This window comes from Microtus ochrogaster, unplaced genomic scaffold (genome assembly GCF_000317375.1).
Source record: "Microtus ochrogaster isolate Prairie Vole_2 unplaced genomic scaffold, MicOch1.0 UNK57, whole genome shotgun sequence".
NCBI lineage: Eukaryota > Metazoa > Chordata > Mammalia > Rodentia > Cricetidae > Microtus > Microtus ochrogaster.
Window position 1 is genome coordinate 1651397 of NW_004949155.1, and position 17823 is coordinate 1669219.

At 46.9% G+C, this 17823-nt stretch overlaps 1 protein-coding gene across 1 annotated transcript in view; it reads left to right on the plus strand.

The window, feature by feature from the left end:
- Positions 1-17509, plus strand: part of Slc16a2 (solute carrier family 16 member 2) — a 133026-nt gene extending 115517 nt beyond the window's left edge. Inside the window, exons 2-6 of the mRNA XM_026777344.1 lie at positions 1514-1658; positions 5286-5736; positions 7333-7476; positions 12985-13213; positions 14952-17509. Of these exons, the coding sequence (XP_026633145.1) occupies positions 1514-1658; positions 5286-5736; positions 7333-7476; positions 12985-13213; positions 14952-15172 (1190 nt within the window). The 3' untranslated portion in view covers positions 15173-17509. The remainder of the gene's footprint in view (positions 1-1513; positions 1659-5285; positions 5737-7332; positions 7477-12984; positions 13214-14951) is intronic.
- The last annotated feature ends 314 nt before the right edge of the window (positions 17510-17823 follow it).

The window sequence follows — 17823 nt, forward strand, 5'->3', positions numbered from 1 at the left end:
AGCTATCCTGGAACTAGCTCTATTGACCAGGCTGGTCTCGAACTCACAGAGATCCACCTGCCTCTGCCTCCCGAGTGCTGGGATTAAAGGCGTGCGCCACCATCGCCCGGCAAGTTTTATCCTTTTACATTTAAGTCTAAGGTCAGAGTTCCATTGATTTTTATGTACAGTATAGCTCTTCACATTTCCAAAGCTCTCTTCTATGTATGATTACATCTTATCATTATTTTATTTGAAAACACTTTGAGGGCTGAGCTAGTGCTGTGGCTGAGTGGTAGAACACTTCCCTAGCACGTATGAGTCCTTGTGTTCTGTCCCCAGCACTGCTAAGGGAAACGGGGGCACTTTAAGAAAAGCACAAGAATTTTAATCCGCACCCCACAAGTGGGAAATTCGATTAGCAGAGCTTCGTGTGATTTCCCAAGGTCCCACATATCATAATGGGTGAAACAGAAATGCATGTCCGGATCCCCGGCTATCCTGGGCCAGGAGTTTAGAAGCTGGGCAGCTAGAACTCAGAACACCAGCCTAGCGAAGTGAAGACGATTCCTGAGAACAGTTTCTCTTTGGCGCTGAAGGAAGAGGCACAGGCAGGCACAGGCAGTGGAGTGGCCCTTCCCTCTGGCCCACTTGGGGTTGTTCACTTGGAAGGAGAAAGAAACCGGCCCAGCGCCTTTGCTCAGGTGACACTGGTTGAATGCTTTTTGATGATGATGATGATGAAGTCTTGGAATGAGTTCAGAGGAGGACTCTGAAAATAATTACAGAGTTACAAAAGTAAATTAAAGCTGAAAAGAAAAGTTTAAAGGAACTAAGATTATTTAACCTAGAAGAGCGAGGCTCAAGATGAAACCCGATAACAGCTTTTAAACAAACAAAAAACTTGGGCGCTCCTTCTGAGAGCTAAGCAAGGGGAAATGGGCTGGAAGAATGTGAGTAAAAGGGCAACGTTCCTCCTTGGTGAGGGCTGTTACAGGCACGATGCCTCTGGAAATAAGATCAACTCCTTGTGAGTTTGGAGATCAGAGATTTGCCAGACGTGGGCTTCGGTGATAGGTGGCAGCATGTGGCTTCTTTGCCTGTCTCGCATAGAGTCCCTGGAAATCTTCAGATGGCCCCCAAAACCTGCTCTATATTCTAGCACAATTCTGGGAGGCATTTTTAGCTGTGATCTTCCCTGCTCCTTGATCGTCACATTTAGATTTGTATCCCAAGGACTGAAACAAGCCTGACCCAATCCTAAAGCTTACTCTAACTCTCCTCACCCCTGAATTGAAGCATCTCAATTCCTAAAAGTGTATATCTGGCCTAGCATCCCTGCCTTCTGTTGCAGAATTGACTAGTCCAAATCCAGCACCCGCACTTCAAATCTGTTTCATATCTCATCTCTTTTTGCATACCACTCGGGATATCAGCGTCACCTTGGAAAGGCCAGAGAAGACTTGATGTGGCGGCGGCAGCAGCATTAGACATCATAGTAACGCCAGTGTCTCTGTGCTCCTTTTCTCTACAGCATGGGTTGCAGCCCTCGCCATGGGCATGATCTTCTTCTGTTCTCCCATTGTGAGTATATTCACGGACCGTTTGGGCTGCCGGATCACAGCCACCACCGGGGCTGCTGTGGCTTTCATTGGCCTCCACACCAGTTCCTTCACCAGGTAAGGCCTGGAGTTGCTGGCCACTTTTTCAAGGGTGACAATTGGCTTCTTTCTTGGGACTTCAGCTAGGAACACTGTTCTCATTGCAGAATCTCCTGTGGTTCTATCTATGGAGAGACCTCAAAGACTTGCTCCCAGAACTCAGGATCAACTGCAACTCACTTTATGTGAAGTCTGAAGGATACATATGCCAGGAATACCCACCCCCCAAAAGACCCAAAGTTTTAAAATATTGTGAGGAACCAAAGCCCGGTAGTTCACAGAGCAGGTCAAGTCCTGATTTGACCACTGAATAGCTATGGAGTAATTGATGAGTATCCTTCTCCTGTCTGGACCTCACTTTCTAAATCTTTCAGAGATCATGTGGTTGCTTCAGATCTCTCCAAGCTCCCCACTAATGTAGCACACACCTCAAAACCCTGCCTTTCCTCCCAGAAGACTCCTTAAGTGAGCTAACGTGAAGCCCTAACACTCCCAAATTAATCTTCAGCTGAAAAACAGATACTCTGAGCACACAGCTGGTTAGCCTGTCTGGCCCTGTTCTGGGTGGCTCGGGCTCTGGAAAGATGGGTGGATGACACAGATAGGGACTCTCATGTCTCAGGCATGGGAAGGATGTTTAGCAACATCCTCCCACTGAAGTACAGCTCCAAACCCCAGCCACCCAGATGAAACTCAAGTCCTAGGTTCATCGGTCGCACTCATAGAACTTGTTCATGCTAGGTGAGAAGGCTCCATCCACATGGATTTCTGCCTTCTCTCCTGTCAGCCCTGCACAAGCGTGTGTACAGAGGAGGCAAGGATAAAGACCCTATCCTACAGCAAGAGAAGTATGAGATTCCCAAACAAGGGTGAGGACTTTCTGCCATACACTTTGCAAGCTGTGGTACCCCCCTACTTCCAGTCTGCCTGGGTCTATGTAAGAGCGTAATGACCTGGACCCATAAACATGGCCACAATGACATGTGCGGAATGGAGAGTGAGCTAACTTGAAAGAGACTTGCTTTCTGAGTATGACCAGAGAAAACCATGGCTTTCTGGACTTAAGTTTCCATCTACAGTGGAGAATGAGACTCATGTTCTGTCTCAGCTAGGCCCTATGGGAGTGAGCCAACTGTCTTAATGACTTGAGCATTTCCGGCTGCCCAGACTACCCTCCAGCAAAGCTTAGATTTGGCATGCAGTGTGGTGTGTTGGTTCCGACCCATCCAACTAGGACAAGGGAGAGGAGGAACCCATATTCTGCCTGGAACCTTCTCGGCCCTCTCAACACAACAGCTCTAAACTTTCTGAGGACCCTTCTGGTGGTCAGCCTCATTATCCCCATCCCCGGCAAGCTGGTACCAGATTCTTGTGGAGATGAGCTAGGCCTCTGAAGTATCTCTAATCTCAATGCTACATAGCAGAGGCTTGTTTCTTGAGGCAGAGCACAGCAAAGTGTAAACAAATTAGCACCATAAGGATCTCATTTCCTCTGCAGCCCACATGGGCTGGGGCACGGGGTGGGGGAATGCACTTAGATGTGTTTTTTTTTCTCCTGGCACTCTTATCTCAGCCCACTGGAGGAGGCATTTTTCTCTCTAGCCAATGGCCCCCTATTCTGTTCGCTCTTTCTTGTAAGAACATTTTCAGAGCCAAGAAACTCTGGATGGTTTAATGTTCAGGGAGAACAACATGATTCTGCTTGTGGCTAGAACTTCAAGTCATTCTTCCCATCATCTCACATCAGAGCTCTGAGTCCTTTTGGATGACTGGAACAGGGCACAGCACAGGCAGCCCTGAGGGGCCTTTAGCAGGCCCAACTCAATGGTCTCCCATCCTGGAGGCCAGTTAGAAACACTCACCACACAGTACCCTGAACTGAATCCCATGTTTTCCCCCAAGATCCCTTTCCTCAACACTAACTCAAGACTCCTTTGGATAAGGGCCCAGCCCAGCCAATCCCATAGGATACCTACAATCTAAGGGGAGAAGACCCCAAGAAGTCTAACAGAAGAGCAGCAGTCAACTTAGCTACAAGTTCAAAGTAGAGACAACCCCCTATTTAGTTAACTAAACCCCTTACTCATGGCCAGTGACTATGAGCAGATGGGAAGCCATAATAATGATAGTTTTCTTGGAATCAAGGGGCCACTGGTAGTGAGTATAAAAGCTGGGTCTGTGTCTGAAGAACAAGAAGAGTATTGGTTAATTTAATGGTCAGATAAGAACTATTGCAAAATATACAGAAGCATCCAAAAGAAAACAACTGTTCACTAGGTTGGGCCAGTATTATGTGAGGGTAGATGCCAGCCAAACTGACCTGCCCATGCATGGCCTTTCCCCTTCTCACATTTTACCTTCTGTTACATACGCTTATGGCAGAGCAGGGCCCATGAGTTTTAAGCAACAGCGTTTCTCAGGCCCGTAACTTGAGGCTTCACTTCTCTGTCAATCAAGCAGTCTACTTACTCAAAGGGAACTAATCCATGTTTCATGCAGAATTCTGAAAATTAAAGGGACTTCCTAACTCACAGTTCCTATATACGTTACCTGGAGCTCAAGATAAAAGGCTTGGGCTATCTGGACCTTGGGCAAGGATGCGGAGAAAGGAAGTTCTCCTGAGATAATTGACCAGCCTTTGAAATATTACGGGTCCTGAGAATAATGATACACCAAAGAACCCTAAAGAACAGTGCAACCTTCCAAGACCAGAATCTTGGCTCCTTGCAAGCCTTTGTTGTTACTTGGTATAAAACTGGTCCCCCAGTCTACTCATAGTGTCTAGGTAGAAAGAAGTAAGGGGAAACTATTCTTCTGAAGGCACAGACTGACTCCTGTAGCCCCTCCCCTGACCTCTGCAAAGGCCAATTCTGCTTTTCTTTCTTTTTCTTTTTGTTTAATCCTCTTTTATTGGATGCTATAATCACATAAATCTGGATTAAAGTCCAATCTTTTTCTTAAAAAAAATAAGACAGAGTCTTGCTGTGTAGACCAGGCTGCCCTTGAACACCTGATAATCTTGTTTTAGGCTCCTGAGTGCTGGGATTACAGGTACATGCCACCATATGTGTCCCAAGGCCAAGCTTTTTTTTAAGTGCCTGGACAAGGCACATTTTATTCTTGATCAAGAGGGTGCATTCGGAAGAGCTGGCATACATCAACAGAACATGCACTTGTTTTTCAGTCTAACTATGTCTTTTCCCCATTGGCTGGGGTCTGGTCTCACAGTCTTACTCAGTTGGCTAGTCTTAAAAACTGCAGTGGTTTAAAAAAAACTGCACCTTTAATCCCAGCACTTGGGAGGCAGAGGAAGGCAGATCTCTCAGTTCAAGGCCAGCTTGGTCTAGAGAGTGAGTTCTAGGACAGCGAAGACTACACAGAGAAACTCTGTCTTTAAAAAAAGAAGAAAGAAAAAAGAATAGAACACCAAGAAATTTTTTTAATCTAGAGTTACTTTAGGTAAATTCCTTCTCAGGACCTCAGAATCCCCATCTGCAAAGTGGAGTTCAGAGGTTCTCTATCTGCTGTGCAGATTAATGGCAAATAGGACTGTGGGTAAAGCTGGGGGAATGCCAAGGACACGAGAGGGAGGCAGATAAATTGCTACCAGGCTACTGAGGATAGCTCTTGCTGTTTCTCCCACAGCTCCCTAAGCCTGCGCTACTTCACCTACGGGATTCTCTTTGGTTGCGGCTGCTCCTTCGCCTTTCAACCATCACTCGTCATCCTGGGCCACTACTTTCAACGTCGCCTGGGTCTAGCCAATGGCGTGGTGTCTGCAGGAAGTAGCATCTTCTCCATGTCATTCCCCTTACTCATAAAAATGCTGGGGGATAAAATCAAGCTGGCCCAAACCTTCCAGGTGCTCAGCACCTTCATGTTTCTCCTTACACTGCTCTCACTCACCTACCGACCCCTCCTGCCCAGCTCCCAGGACACCCCCAGCAAGAGAGGTGCCCACACCCTGCGACAGCGCTTTGTGGCTCAGTTCAGGAAGTACTTCAACATGCGTGTGTTCCGCCAACGCACCTACCGCATCTGGGCCTTTGGGATCGCTGCTGCTGCTCTTGGTTACTTCGTCCCCTATGTACACCTGGTGAGGAAGAAGCTGACCTCAACCTATATGGAGGCCAAAGGGTGGGGTGGAGGACATTGGAAGGGCAGAGCTTTGGGGAGGGGGGAGACAGAGCCAAGCATGGTTAGCTCAGGCCTGTAGACTCAGCAATTGGGAGACTGAGGTAGGGGGATTGCTGTGAGTTTGATGCCAGCCTAGGCTACATACACAGCAAGACACTTTCTCAAAACAAATAAACAGAAAGGGAACAAAGACTAAAGAAACAAAACAGTAGTTGGCGATTGGCAGAGAAGTAAAGAGCACGGTTCAAAGAGAGCCTCAGTGGGAAATGAGGGTAGTTCCTTAAGGGCAAGGCCCATGATCCATAGCTTCTCCCATGATAACAGTTCAGATGGAAACCAGGCCTGATGGTACAGGCCTGAAATCCCAACTACGCAGGAGGCTGGCAATAGGATTGCAAGTTCCAGGCCTGTCTGCGCTACAGTATGAATTCAATCCATTCTGAGAAATTATCAACAGTGTGTCTTGAAATTTTTTTTTTAAAAAGGCTAAAAGAGGGCTAGGGCAGCAAATAAATGAGTGATGGAGTGTTCGCCTAGCATGCACAGGGTCCTAGTTTCATCCCTAGTACTGAAAACAAAATGTTTAATTGGAGAGATGGGTTTAGGAGGCTAAGCATCACTGAAAGAGTGGCTCAAATGACCCAAGACGTGCTTTGTAAAGACTGTTCTGAGAAATTCTGGTGTCTGTGGTCAAGTGATTATGTTCAGGAGAAAGCATGTATGGGAACGCTCTAGATCCATAGTATGTAGTAATCTCTTTGCTATAGTGACAAATCCTGCAATTTAAAAGCCCATTCAGCTGTTTAACCAGCACCTACCAAACTTACTTGGCCACAGAACTGCTGGTTGTAGAGAAGTTGTTATTCTACAGACTATGAGATTTTGTGTGTCCATGCATGCGCACTAAGGATGGACCACAGGCCCTTGTTCCTACTAAGCATGTGATCTACTACAGAGCTATATTCCTAGCCTGTAGACCCTGTGTTTTGTAAAGCACATTTTTTTTTTTTTGGTTTTTCGAGACAGGGTTTCTCTGTGGCTTTGGAGCCTGTCCTGGAACTAGCTCTGTAGACCAGGCTGGTCTCGAACTCACAGAGATCTGCCTGCCTCTGCCTCCCGAGTGCTGGGATTAAAGGCGTGCGCCACCATCGCCCGGCTATAAAGCACATTTTTAAAGAGTTGCCTAAGGTAATGGACCTCATCTTCTAGTGACCTGATATTTCGGCCTGTCAGTTTGAAGTCATTGTATGGAGACAGTATAGAAGAACACCTAGGTTTTCTAGGTAGTTTGTCTTGGCAGGGCTTAGAAGTCTCGGAAGTGCCTGTCAACTGTTTCTCAAAAGTTCAAATTCCAGAGAGTCTAGGATAAGTAGCCTTTGTGATTGCTAGAAGTAGCCAGGGGGCTTTTCCAGGAGCTGGGAGGTACTACTCCAATCGGAGACTCCTGTCCTGGTCCAGGGAAGGGAGTAGTAGAAAACCCTGGATACTTCTGCATTTAACCAGTCAGTTCCTCTTTCTCCTCCTGTTCTGGGAATCCTGGTGTTATTCTTTTCAGACGAAATATGTGGAAGACGAGTTCAAGGAAATCAAGGAGACCTGGGTGCTCTTGGTGTGTATTGGGGCTACCTCAGGCCTCGGACGTCTTGTGTCAGGCCACATCAGTGACTCCATTCCTGGACTGAAGAAGATATACTTGCAGGTAAGTAGCCACTTGTGCACAGTCTATCACAGGTTACCCCTCGGCTCTGCAACAGGCTGTAAGGTGAGCCACTGCAGTTTTCTGGGCCCCAACGTTGCACATGAGAGATACTTAAATTCTCTGTGACTTGGTTTCCCCTGTTCCTCCTTCACTAAAATGGAGTCAAGATTCCATGATAGTTTGTGTGTATGGAATCTTGCAAAACATTTGACAGGTAGTTTTATATTAATAAGAGCCCAACAAATGAAAATGGAAAACTCAGGCCACGAGTTAGATGTGTCCCCCAAGCAAGATTTGTTCATGGGTTCCTTATACTATGTTGAAATCTGAAACACTCTCCAGCCCAGTGCCTCTCTCTTCCAGGCCCAGGTCCACCACCTCGCACATTTCCAGAGCTACCTTGTTAGCATCAGGCACTAGCTCTGAAATGCCATCCCTGGCAGAGACAGGCAGATCTCTGTGAGTTCAAGACCAGTTTGATCTACATAGCAAGTCCCAGGACAGCCAGAGCTATGTCGAGATACCCTTTTTCAAACAAACAAAGTTGAAATTCCATCCTACTGATAGACACCAAAATCATGCCAGAAAAAGCCAAACCTCACTACTTCTCTCTAGCCCTCACTGTCCTATTTGTGCAGCAAGAATAATTCTCCCCCTTCCTAACTTAGCATAAAAGCAAGCATCAAAACAAATAGAGATGGTCCAGTTTAGTCCTCTGACAATGATACAGGTTTCCTCCCACTGTGGGCAGTGACCGCCCAGGTATTCTAGTGACGTCTTTTTCTGTGACCTGGGTTCTGTCTGGTTTGAATATAGGCAGTTTTTTGTCTCCCTAACAGCAGTAGTACCCTTCCTGGCCTGGCTCATGGTTCTGATCCTGCAATCAAGCTTGCCAGGAGATGCCAGATTGTAAAGGCCTGTGGAAGACCAAAAGCAGCCACAGAACACAAACAATCACAAATTACGCACCAGGAAGAGGTTGAGTTTGAACTCCCTTCTCTCCGGAAAACCCTAAAATTACTTCTGTGAGGCCCTGACTAATTGTAGTGGGAATTCCATGGTCATTGGCAGTGCCAAATTAGTTCCTAAATGCCGTCAGGTGCCATAGATAGGGATATGATTCATCTTTCTGTGGAATTTGATTCTTCTGGTTGCAATAGCTGGTGACTGCTTCCCCAGAGTTATGGGTCCCCTTGTAGCCCACCCAGGCCAATCTAGCATCACACTGCAAGAGAAACCGAGGGACCAGCGTCTTCCACAGAAATGGCAGAGCTGTGCTCCTGCACAGCGTGCTTCTCATATCCTATTGTCCTAGTTGGCTTTCTACGGATAAGGTAAACACCATACAGAACCATATATAACCAAAAGCAACTTGGGGAGGAAAGGGTTTGTTTTATTCTACATCTTACATACTCCATTATGACCTGAAGTCAGGGCAGGAACTTGGAGGCAGGAACGGAAACAGAGGCCATGAAAGAATGCTGCTTGCTAACTGGCTTGCTCAGCCTGCTTTATTATAGAACCAAGAACCATCTGCCCAGATATGACACTACACACAGTGGCCTGGACCCTTCTACATCAATCATCAATGAATAAAGTGTCTCATAGTCAGCAGGGTAGAGGTGGCGCACGCCTTTAATCCCAGCACTCAGAAGGCAGAAGCAGATGGGTCTCTGAGTTTGAGGCCAGCCTGGTCTACAGAGCGAGTTCCAGGACAACCAGAGCTGTTACACAGAGAAACCCTGTCTTAAACAGCCCTCCCAAAGAAATGTCCCATGATCTTGCCTAAAAACCAGTCTGATAGGAACATTTTCTCAATTGAGGTTCCCTCTTCTTTAGATAACCCTAGCTTGTGTCAAGTTGATAAAAAAATAAAAATAAAAATAAAAAACACCTAACTAGCATACCTGTATTTCTCTAAATTATGGATAACAGGCCCAAGTCTGAGAGATACCCAAGGTCAAACCAAGGGTTTATGACTAGGATAAAGAAATTATGAAATGTTTAATTCTGGTGCAAATATCAGCAAGTCCTTTATCGGGGTGGCTTTTTGGATAGGAGTATATGTGCGCTTCCAGCCCCTTTTACATGTCCCCCACCATGGGCCCTCCCTGCCAGTGTTAGCACCTTCAAGATGCCAGAGAGAGAAGAAAATAAGGCAAGCTGGCACTGGGCCAGAACGTTCTTCTTCACTGAGGCAGCAGCCCCTGCCTGGTACTGTAGCTCACACGCTTCTCTTAGCACGGTTCCCAGCAGATAGCGAAGGCCGAGATTGCTTTTGCTTTCTCTTGTGCAGTTAGAGCTCCAAGGGACAAGGAGGCACAGCTACTTAAGGGCTGAGCTAGGTAGAATCCGGGACTTCTGTTGGCTTCCCCCATTTTCCTTTCTCATACTTGACCCAGTTTCACCACTTAGAATAATATAAAATAACGTTAGAACGTAGCTGAGAAATCATCATCACCGTATAGCCTAACTCCCTCGTGTTATGAATTTTGAGAGCGTGGGCCTGGGGCGGGTGTGCTTCAGACAGTAAACTGGTTTCCTTGTAAGTATAGGTGCCTGAATTTGATCATCTGACCCCATGGGTCTGTTGTTGTTTTGTTTTGTTTTGGTTTTGTTTTTTATTTTTTAAATATTTATTTATTATATATACAATACTCTGTCTGTGTGTATGCCTGCAGGCCAGAAGAGGGCACCAGACCCCATTACAGATGGTTGTGAGCCACCATGTGGTTGCTGGGAATTGAACTCAGGACCTTTGGAAGAAGAGGCAATGCTCTTAACCTCTGAGCCAACTCTCCAGCCCCTGTTTTTTATTTTTTTTATTGATTTTATTGAGCTCTACATTTTTCTCTGCTCCCCTTCCTTCCTCTTCCGTCCCCTTCAACCTTCTCCCAAGGTCCCCATGCTCCCAATTTACTCAGGAGATCTTGTCTTTTTCTACTTCCCATGTAGATTAGATCCATGTATGTCTCTCTTAGGGTCCTCATTGTTGTCCAGGTTCTCTGGTATTGTGCATTGTAGGCTGGTTTTTCTTTGCTTTATGTTTAAAAACCACTTATGAGTGAGTACATGTGATACTTGTCTTTCTGGGCAGACCCCATGTTTTTAAAAGTTTGACAATAACAAAAGAGGGGACAGCAAGATGGCTCAGTGGGTAGAGGTGTTTGCCACACAAGCCTCACCACCTGAGTTCAATTCTTAGTTCTCAGAGTCAACATAAAGGTGGAAGGAGAGAATCCACACTACAAAGTTGTCCTCTGAGCTCCACATGCACACTGTCTCACACACACACACACAGTTGTGCTCTCTTGGAATCCCCAGGGAGGGAAGGATAAGAGGGTCTCTGGAGCCTGATAGTGAGCTATTGTAGCTTAATTGTTGATCTTCAGGCCAGTGAGGCACTCTTTCTCCAAAGAGGTAAACAGTCTTCCTGGGTGAAGCTGACACCTGGAGTTTTCCTCTGGCCTCCACACATGTGTTTACACATGCACATGCATCTGGATCCACAAATGTACACACACTTTTTCAAAAAGAAAACTGAGCATTTTAGGACCAAAGCACAAGACAATGAATGAGCTTCTTTCTTTTAAGTTTTTTGGATTTTGGTTTTTCAAGGCAGGGCTTCTCTGTGTAATAGCTCCAGCTGTTCTGGAATTCACTCTGTAGACCGGGCTGGCCTCTAACTCTCAGAGATCCTCCTACCTCTGCCTCCCAAGTGCTGGGATTAAAGGTGTGCACCACTGGCTTCTTTTCAGTTTTTCAAGATGCTCCATCCCAGGAACTGGTGACCTCCTTTGCTCTCAGTGTCAGCTGCAGAAATTAGGCATGGGTAAGGAGAGGAGGGCATGAGGCTTCAGATTCTCAAGAGCCACCCACCCTGTAGACCCTGTGGTTCCCTAAAGTTGGTAAAACCAACAGCCATGCCAGGTATCTAGCCCCCAAATGACTATTAGAAAGTCTGTTAGAAAGGAAATAGAAAGAGCATGCCAAATGACCTCATTGGAGACCATTTTTGAAGCCTGTGCTCCAGTTTAAGGAGGGATTATAAATTTCCAAGCCTTGACTAGGCCTCATGGAGGATAAGAGAGAGCTAGATACAACAGTTAGCAATTTCAGCTGATGAAGCTCAGCTAATGGGCTCCTTTGTCGTATATAATAATACTAACTTTTAACTGCCATGATCGGCTCGATTGCTAGGGGTTTTGATTTTAGTTCATGGTTGCATGTGATGCTCCTACAGGAGAAGCTGGGGTGGCTCAGTTCTTATTACTAACTTCTATGTAACTACCTCAAAATAGCATGAAACAAGTTCAAAGTCTCCCAATAAAAACATTCTAAGATGCCATTATCTTCTCCAGAAATCAGCTCCTAACCTAACAAAGCCATTGTCAGCAACAACACAGAAAAGAGCTGGAGGGCATAAAACAGATTTGACTTGTGTTTCTTCTATGTGTTCCTGGGTTTGTTTCCCTGCCTATTGGTTAATTGTAGGCTTTTGGAAAATCTGCGGGCATCTTAAAGTCTTAGTAAACAGATCAGGTCTTAGATCTGGCCCTGAGATGACCTGGCTCAACCAGCTGCAGTGGGCTGGGAATGGGGTCTCCTCTCTTATGCCCACAGTCCCAGGCTTCAAAAGTCTGGCTCACAGACACAGATTGCAAATGGCCTTAATTAAAAACCAGAGAGAGGATGGGGGTTCCAGAAGAAAAAAATAAAACCTAGTCTCTAGAAAGACGGGTTCTTTCATTTGGAGTCATTTTGCTCAGCCTGAAGAAATCACAGTGACTAGTCAGTGCTCCTGGGCTGCTTTTGGGTGCTGCAGATACTTTTATGTTGGCTTAGCACCCTTGCACAGCCTCTCTGTTGCCTTCTCAGAGTATCTTGCCCAGTTCAAAGGTTCTCAAAGCCACGATGTCTGAAATATCTGAGAGAGAGGATGTGGCCCATATTCTAAAGCATAAGAAAACCCGAGAGAACCTCCCCATGGCATCTCTCAGGCCCAGGTATTTCCTAAATTCTACCCCAACAAAGATTTGACACTGGCTCCTTGTTCATTTTTAAAAACTGCACTTTGCATTGAACCCCCTGTGTAATCATCAGCAAGCCTTCCTTGCCTCCTCTTTTCCTCCTCCCAAGCCTTACTTGATCTTTAAACACCAACATAGCTTGATCCCAAATCCTGTCTCAGGATCAGAAAACAGAAATAGTGATTCCTCCCTTGGCTTAGGATCCATTGCAAAGGCCAACTTCTTTGGCTATGGGCAAGGCAAACTCTCACAAGGTTTTTTGTTTTGTTTTGTTTTTTTAATCCTGTTAGATTCAACTACACAGGGGCTCTCTTAAAGGCCAAACCCCTCAGGGAAGGAAAGAATTAGACAGGGCTTCAGTACATAGTAAACATACTCCAACTGCTCTCTCTGCTGACACTCCACGCAGTCCCGTTTTCAGATGATGGCAACAAAGATCTCAGCAAAGAAATGTGATTTCGGGTTCTTGTTTCTCTAGGTCCTCTCATTCCTGCTCCTGGGCCTGATGTCTATGATGATTCCCCTGTGCCGGGACTTCTGGGGCCTTATCGTTGTCTGCCTCTTCCTGGGTCTATGTGATGGCTTCTTCATCACCATCATGGCTCCGATTGCATTTGAGCTGGTGGGACCAATGCAGGCTTCACAGGCCATTGGCTACCTCCTGGGCATGATGGCCCTGCCAATGATCGCTGGGCCTCCCATTGCAGGTGAGGCTGATCTCTGAGGAAGGTGTGAGTCCTGTTTTCGAAGGGGAGGGCCTAGCTCTTTGGAGCCCCACTGCTTGAGACCTCTGCCCCCTCCCCAATTTTCTGTATAAACACCCTTGTCAGAGTGCATGAAACCCCTGATGGAAGAGATTAACCATACAAGGGCATAGGTTGTCCAGGGCTGTCTGTTTCACTCGCATTTCACTGTAGACAGCGAGGCTCCTAGAGAGTAGAGAGAAAAGTAAAATTAGCCTGCTCAATCACTGTGCAACCTAGGGTGACCTGGTAGACGAAGCTGGCCTCCAACTCTTCCTCTTCATGATTCAGCCATCCAAGCTGTAATACTTTTTTAGGTATGCACATCACACTGACTTTGGTCCAAGTTTCTCTTTACTCTCTCCACGGCGGCGTGATTAATTTCAAGGCAATTGAGTAAAGGAAGAGGTAAAAGAGAAAGCTGGCCCTGGTTTTACTAAAACTATAGACACCCTCCCCTTCCTGCTCTTCCTCTACTGGCTTTGGAACTGAAGCCATAGTGAAGATTTAATGAAGGAAATAGTCCAGGACTGGCCAAATGCTGGTGTTGACATCTCAGTGTGCAAATTTCTCCCTCCACCCCCCTCCCAAAAGAGCATAATGAGTACTAACGGGACACACAAAACCAAAAAACCAGAGAAGAGAGAACTCCATCTCCTTTCTAGGGAGTTACTGCAGACGTCAGTTTGTTTGGTCACTTCCCCTAGGCTTGTTAGATGAGCTAATTCAAAAGAATCCTCCCGGAACAGCATTTTATGTGTGAGGCATTGTGAGAGCTCTGTGCGACCGTGGCAAATCTTCCCTCAAAGCTCTTGTGCAGCGGGAACACTGTCCTGCCTACCAGGAAAAGAGCCTCTACTCACCCAAAGAGTGCCAGGGCAGTCACAATTCTGTCCACTTGGCTTATTTCCTGAGTAAACAAAGGGACAAGGGTCTTCTCACCTTTCATAGGTAGTATTTCTGGACTCATCTTTACAATGCGGTCCCTCCTATTAGCTTCCAACGAAGGTTTTCAAATCAAACACACCCCATAGTATTGGCAGCCTAAAGAACCCAAAGGACTTGTGCATAGAGGAGCAAGAAGAAGATACACACATTCAGCTCAGCTTCCGCCTAGGGCAACTGGAACTTCAGGGAAAAGGTCAACAAGAAGGCTAGAAAGTGCTTGCCATGCGAGCCTCCTGATCTAAGTGTTACCCCTGAAATATATGTAAAAGTGGAAGGAGAGACAACTCCTCCAACTTCTGCGTGATCACCGTGTAATGCATGTGCCCACACACACATCATACACAGGCAGGAATAATAAATAAATGTAAAATAAAATAGGAATTCAGCTGAATTGCTGCACAAGAACAATATGAGCGTAGGAGGGAGGGGGGTTGGGGACTTCCACTATGAACCATTCTCTTCAGTCTTTTGAACTCAATTCCTTTGTAACTCTAGCCCTAGGAGTGACTGAAAGGTGGCTAGTAGCTTAATGAAAGACAACCACAGAAACTTTAAAAGAAGCTTCATTAGCATCTTTGCTGATGAATATTCACCTCAGGGGCATTTAGCCTTGAAGTTGAGGGAGCTCCTGAATCAGGGCAGCACAGTCCAACACTCTTGATTGGCACTGGGCTGGCCCTAGAAGAGGAGAAAGAGAGCATTTCTGAGTTGCAGGGAAAAGCTAAACTAAGCTCATGTCTCTTGACCCTTTCAGGCCTCCTTCGAAACTGCTTTGGTGACTACCATGTGGCCTTCTACTTTGCGGGTGTGCCCCCCATCATTGGGGCTGTAATCCTCTTCTTCGTCCCTCTGATGCATCAAAAGATGTTCAAGAAAGAGCAGAGAGATTCCAGCAAGGATAAGATGTTGTCCCACGATCCGGACCCCAACGGAGAACTGCTGCCAGGCTCCCCTGCTCCTGAAGAGCCCATTTAATCCCTCTGGCTTGCCATCATGTGCTCCTCCCCCACCCCACCCCTCCATCCCACCCTGCTCAGCATTTACATTTTTGCCACCAGCACACTTGTTCCTAAACCTGTGCACACAGCATTTCAGCCACCTGACCATTTCCTCTGAGCCAACGCTCTCAGTGTTCCAAACTCATTAAGCAAATTCTCCCCCATGAATGCCTTGAAACTTGCCAGGCCCTTCTCCCAGGATCTGGGAAAATGTGGGATCACCCCCTGGCCTTTGGATCCTCTCCATACACTTTCTAGCCCCTGGGGGGGGAGAAGAGAAGGAGGAGGGGACCTCTGACCCCAGCTTGTTAGTTACCCACTACAATCAACTGCCAAAGGTGCTACTGTGTCCCCAGAACCCAGTGGGGGGGACCCAAGCCTCTGCTGAGGGATTTGTTGCCATCCATCCTTGGGAGCCATTTGGGGGTTATGGGAAGGAAAGCTGAAAGAGACAAGGACCTTGCTTTGCACCAGCGTTCCTAAGGGCTCTGCGGCACCCCATGGTATGGTTGGTTAACCATCTGCTTCCCTTTTCCCTTCCTTCTGTTTTCTCTCTACTGCCTCCTCTCCATTTTCTTCCCCTCTATTTCTTATTACTGTCATAGCCACATAGGTGCTTGAAGAAAGGAGGGACCCAGAGCTTGGGCCAATCAGCTTCATTTCGGCCCAGACCATCCCTAACACTAGCATTAATCCTGCTCATCTCAGGCAGAGCTACATCTCACTTTGGGACTCAAACTGATACAATCGTAGACTGGAAGAGCAGGCTATCACATAGGGAAGGGATCTTAAACACTACGGAGTTCCACGTACCACTCACTGACTCTGACAAATCAACCAAGAGGCCTTCCCAGTGTCCCATCCTTGTAGCCACCTGTCAAATGTGAAGAAACTCCTTTCATCTCATCAGACACAGGGGGGAATGATGACAGCACGCTGGCATGATGGGGGAGGGGCGTTGCTGTGGTTACCAACTTGTCGAAGAGCCAACTCCTCCATCTCTCACTTTTCATAACAGATCAATCTTTTCACCTGGGCCAGGCCGGGAACTGAACTGATTTAGGAAAAAAGAAAACCTTGCTGTGTTCCTAGATCCCCAAAAGACATAAGCAACAACTGCACGTAGGGTCGGACAATTTCTTTTAGGAGGGGAAAGCTACCTTAGCCTTTACCACCCAGTCTGTCCCCCATTCTGGGCATCCTGGGCCACTCCGCTGAGTGAGCATTACAGGTGCCGGAGAAAGTAGGCTCTGGACCACCATTATCCCTTTGAAGTTGGTGCCAGATACTTCCCTACAGCCAGGCTCTGGGTAACAGTCTTACTGAAGAGCATTCCAAGTGCCCCTAGCCAGAGGCAAAGGGCACTGTCAAGCCTTGTCCGGTTGCACAGCTCACCTCATTAGGAACTCAGCCTCTCTCCTCCCTGTCTTTGGGTGTCTCTCTCTCCTCTCTAGGCCTTTGTTTATTGTGTTCCTGTACCCAACCTTTCATCATCTTTTGCCAGGCATCCCTGGCTGTTACTTGGACCCAACGATAACTTGCCACCCCAAGCCAGGGTCATCCCAAGGCCAGGAGGATGAGGTTGCTCTGAGGGGCTCCAAAGAATACAATGGTCCCCACACATGAGATTTTCCGTTACTAACAGGCAGCTGGGGCATAGTTGGCCTCTGATGTTTCATTCAAGGCCAAAGTCCTGAGCCCCCCTCCGCTGGTCCCTGTCCAGCTCTTATCAACTCCCCAAAGGAAAACTTATTGGTTCTTGGCTCTGAGGACAGGAAGGGGTGGAGTTACTGTCCTGTCAGCTCAAGCATCTGTGGAACAGGAGAAGCTGGGCCCCAGGAGCCCTGTGACTCCCATGAGAGGTCATTGAAAATACTGGAGCAACAGTGCCTCTGCTTCCATTGCTCCTTGCCCCACCCCCTCCAGGCCACTTTGGGGGCAGGGGAATGAGTGTGCAGGGCCTCCTTTGTTGCTCCTGGCCCGGATGGCTCTTAAGAGTCAGGCTGTCACTCACTTCTCTCCAGATGAAGGAAAGACATTCACAGGTCCCAGATCTGCCCATTCATGTGTCACCTAACATTGGCAGGGTGTCAATTTACTTTTTTCACGCATGTGTGTGTACACGTGTGGACTTGTGTGCTTTCCGAGAGACTGTTGTTTGGCTCCAGCATCACAGTATTAATATTTAGAGCAGGAAGCAGCCTCTTAGGCACCACAGTTAAAACTAAAAGAATGAACAAAATTTCAGAGCTTGAGATCTGGGACATTTAAATCCTCAAGGGGTTTGGAACAAAATAAACAGATCTAAACATTTGGTTTGAGTAGGTATGCTGCCTACAAGGGCGTCATAGTTTTAACCTGCTTAACAGCAGGAGATTTGGCTTCACAATTGAAGTCTCATTCCAAACAGTATTTCTGCCTGGTTCTCTGCACTCTGGGAAAGCTGACTGGTGGGAGAGAGAAGCTGGGAGAAAACTGTTTCCGGTTTAAATGTTGCATGGTACTCTTTAATGGGGAAAGTGGTTACTTCACAAAACGAGAACATAATTACTGAGTTGAAATGGAGGCCCTGTCAGGGCTGGGCCACCACCTCGATAGAAAAGTGCCAGGCCGTAAATCCGCAAATAC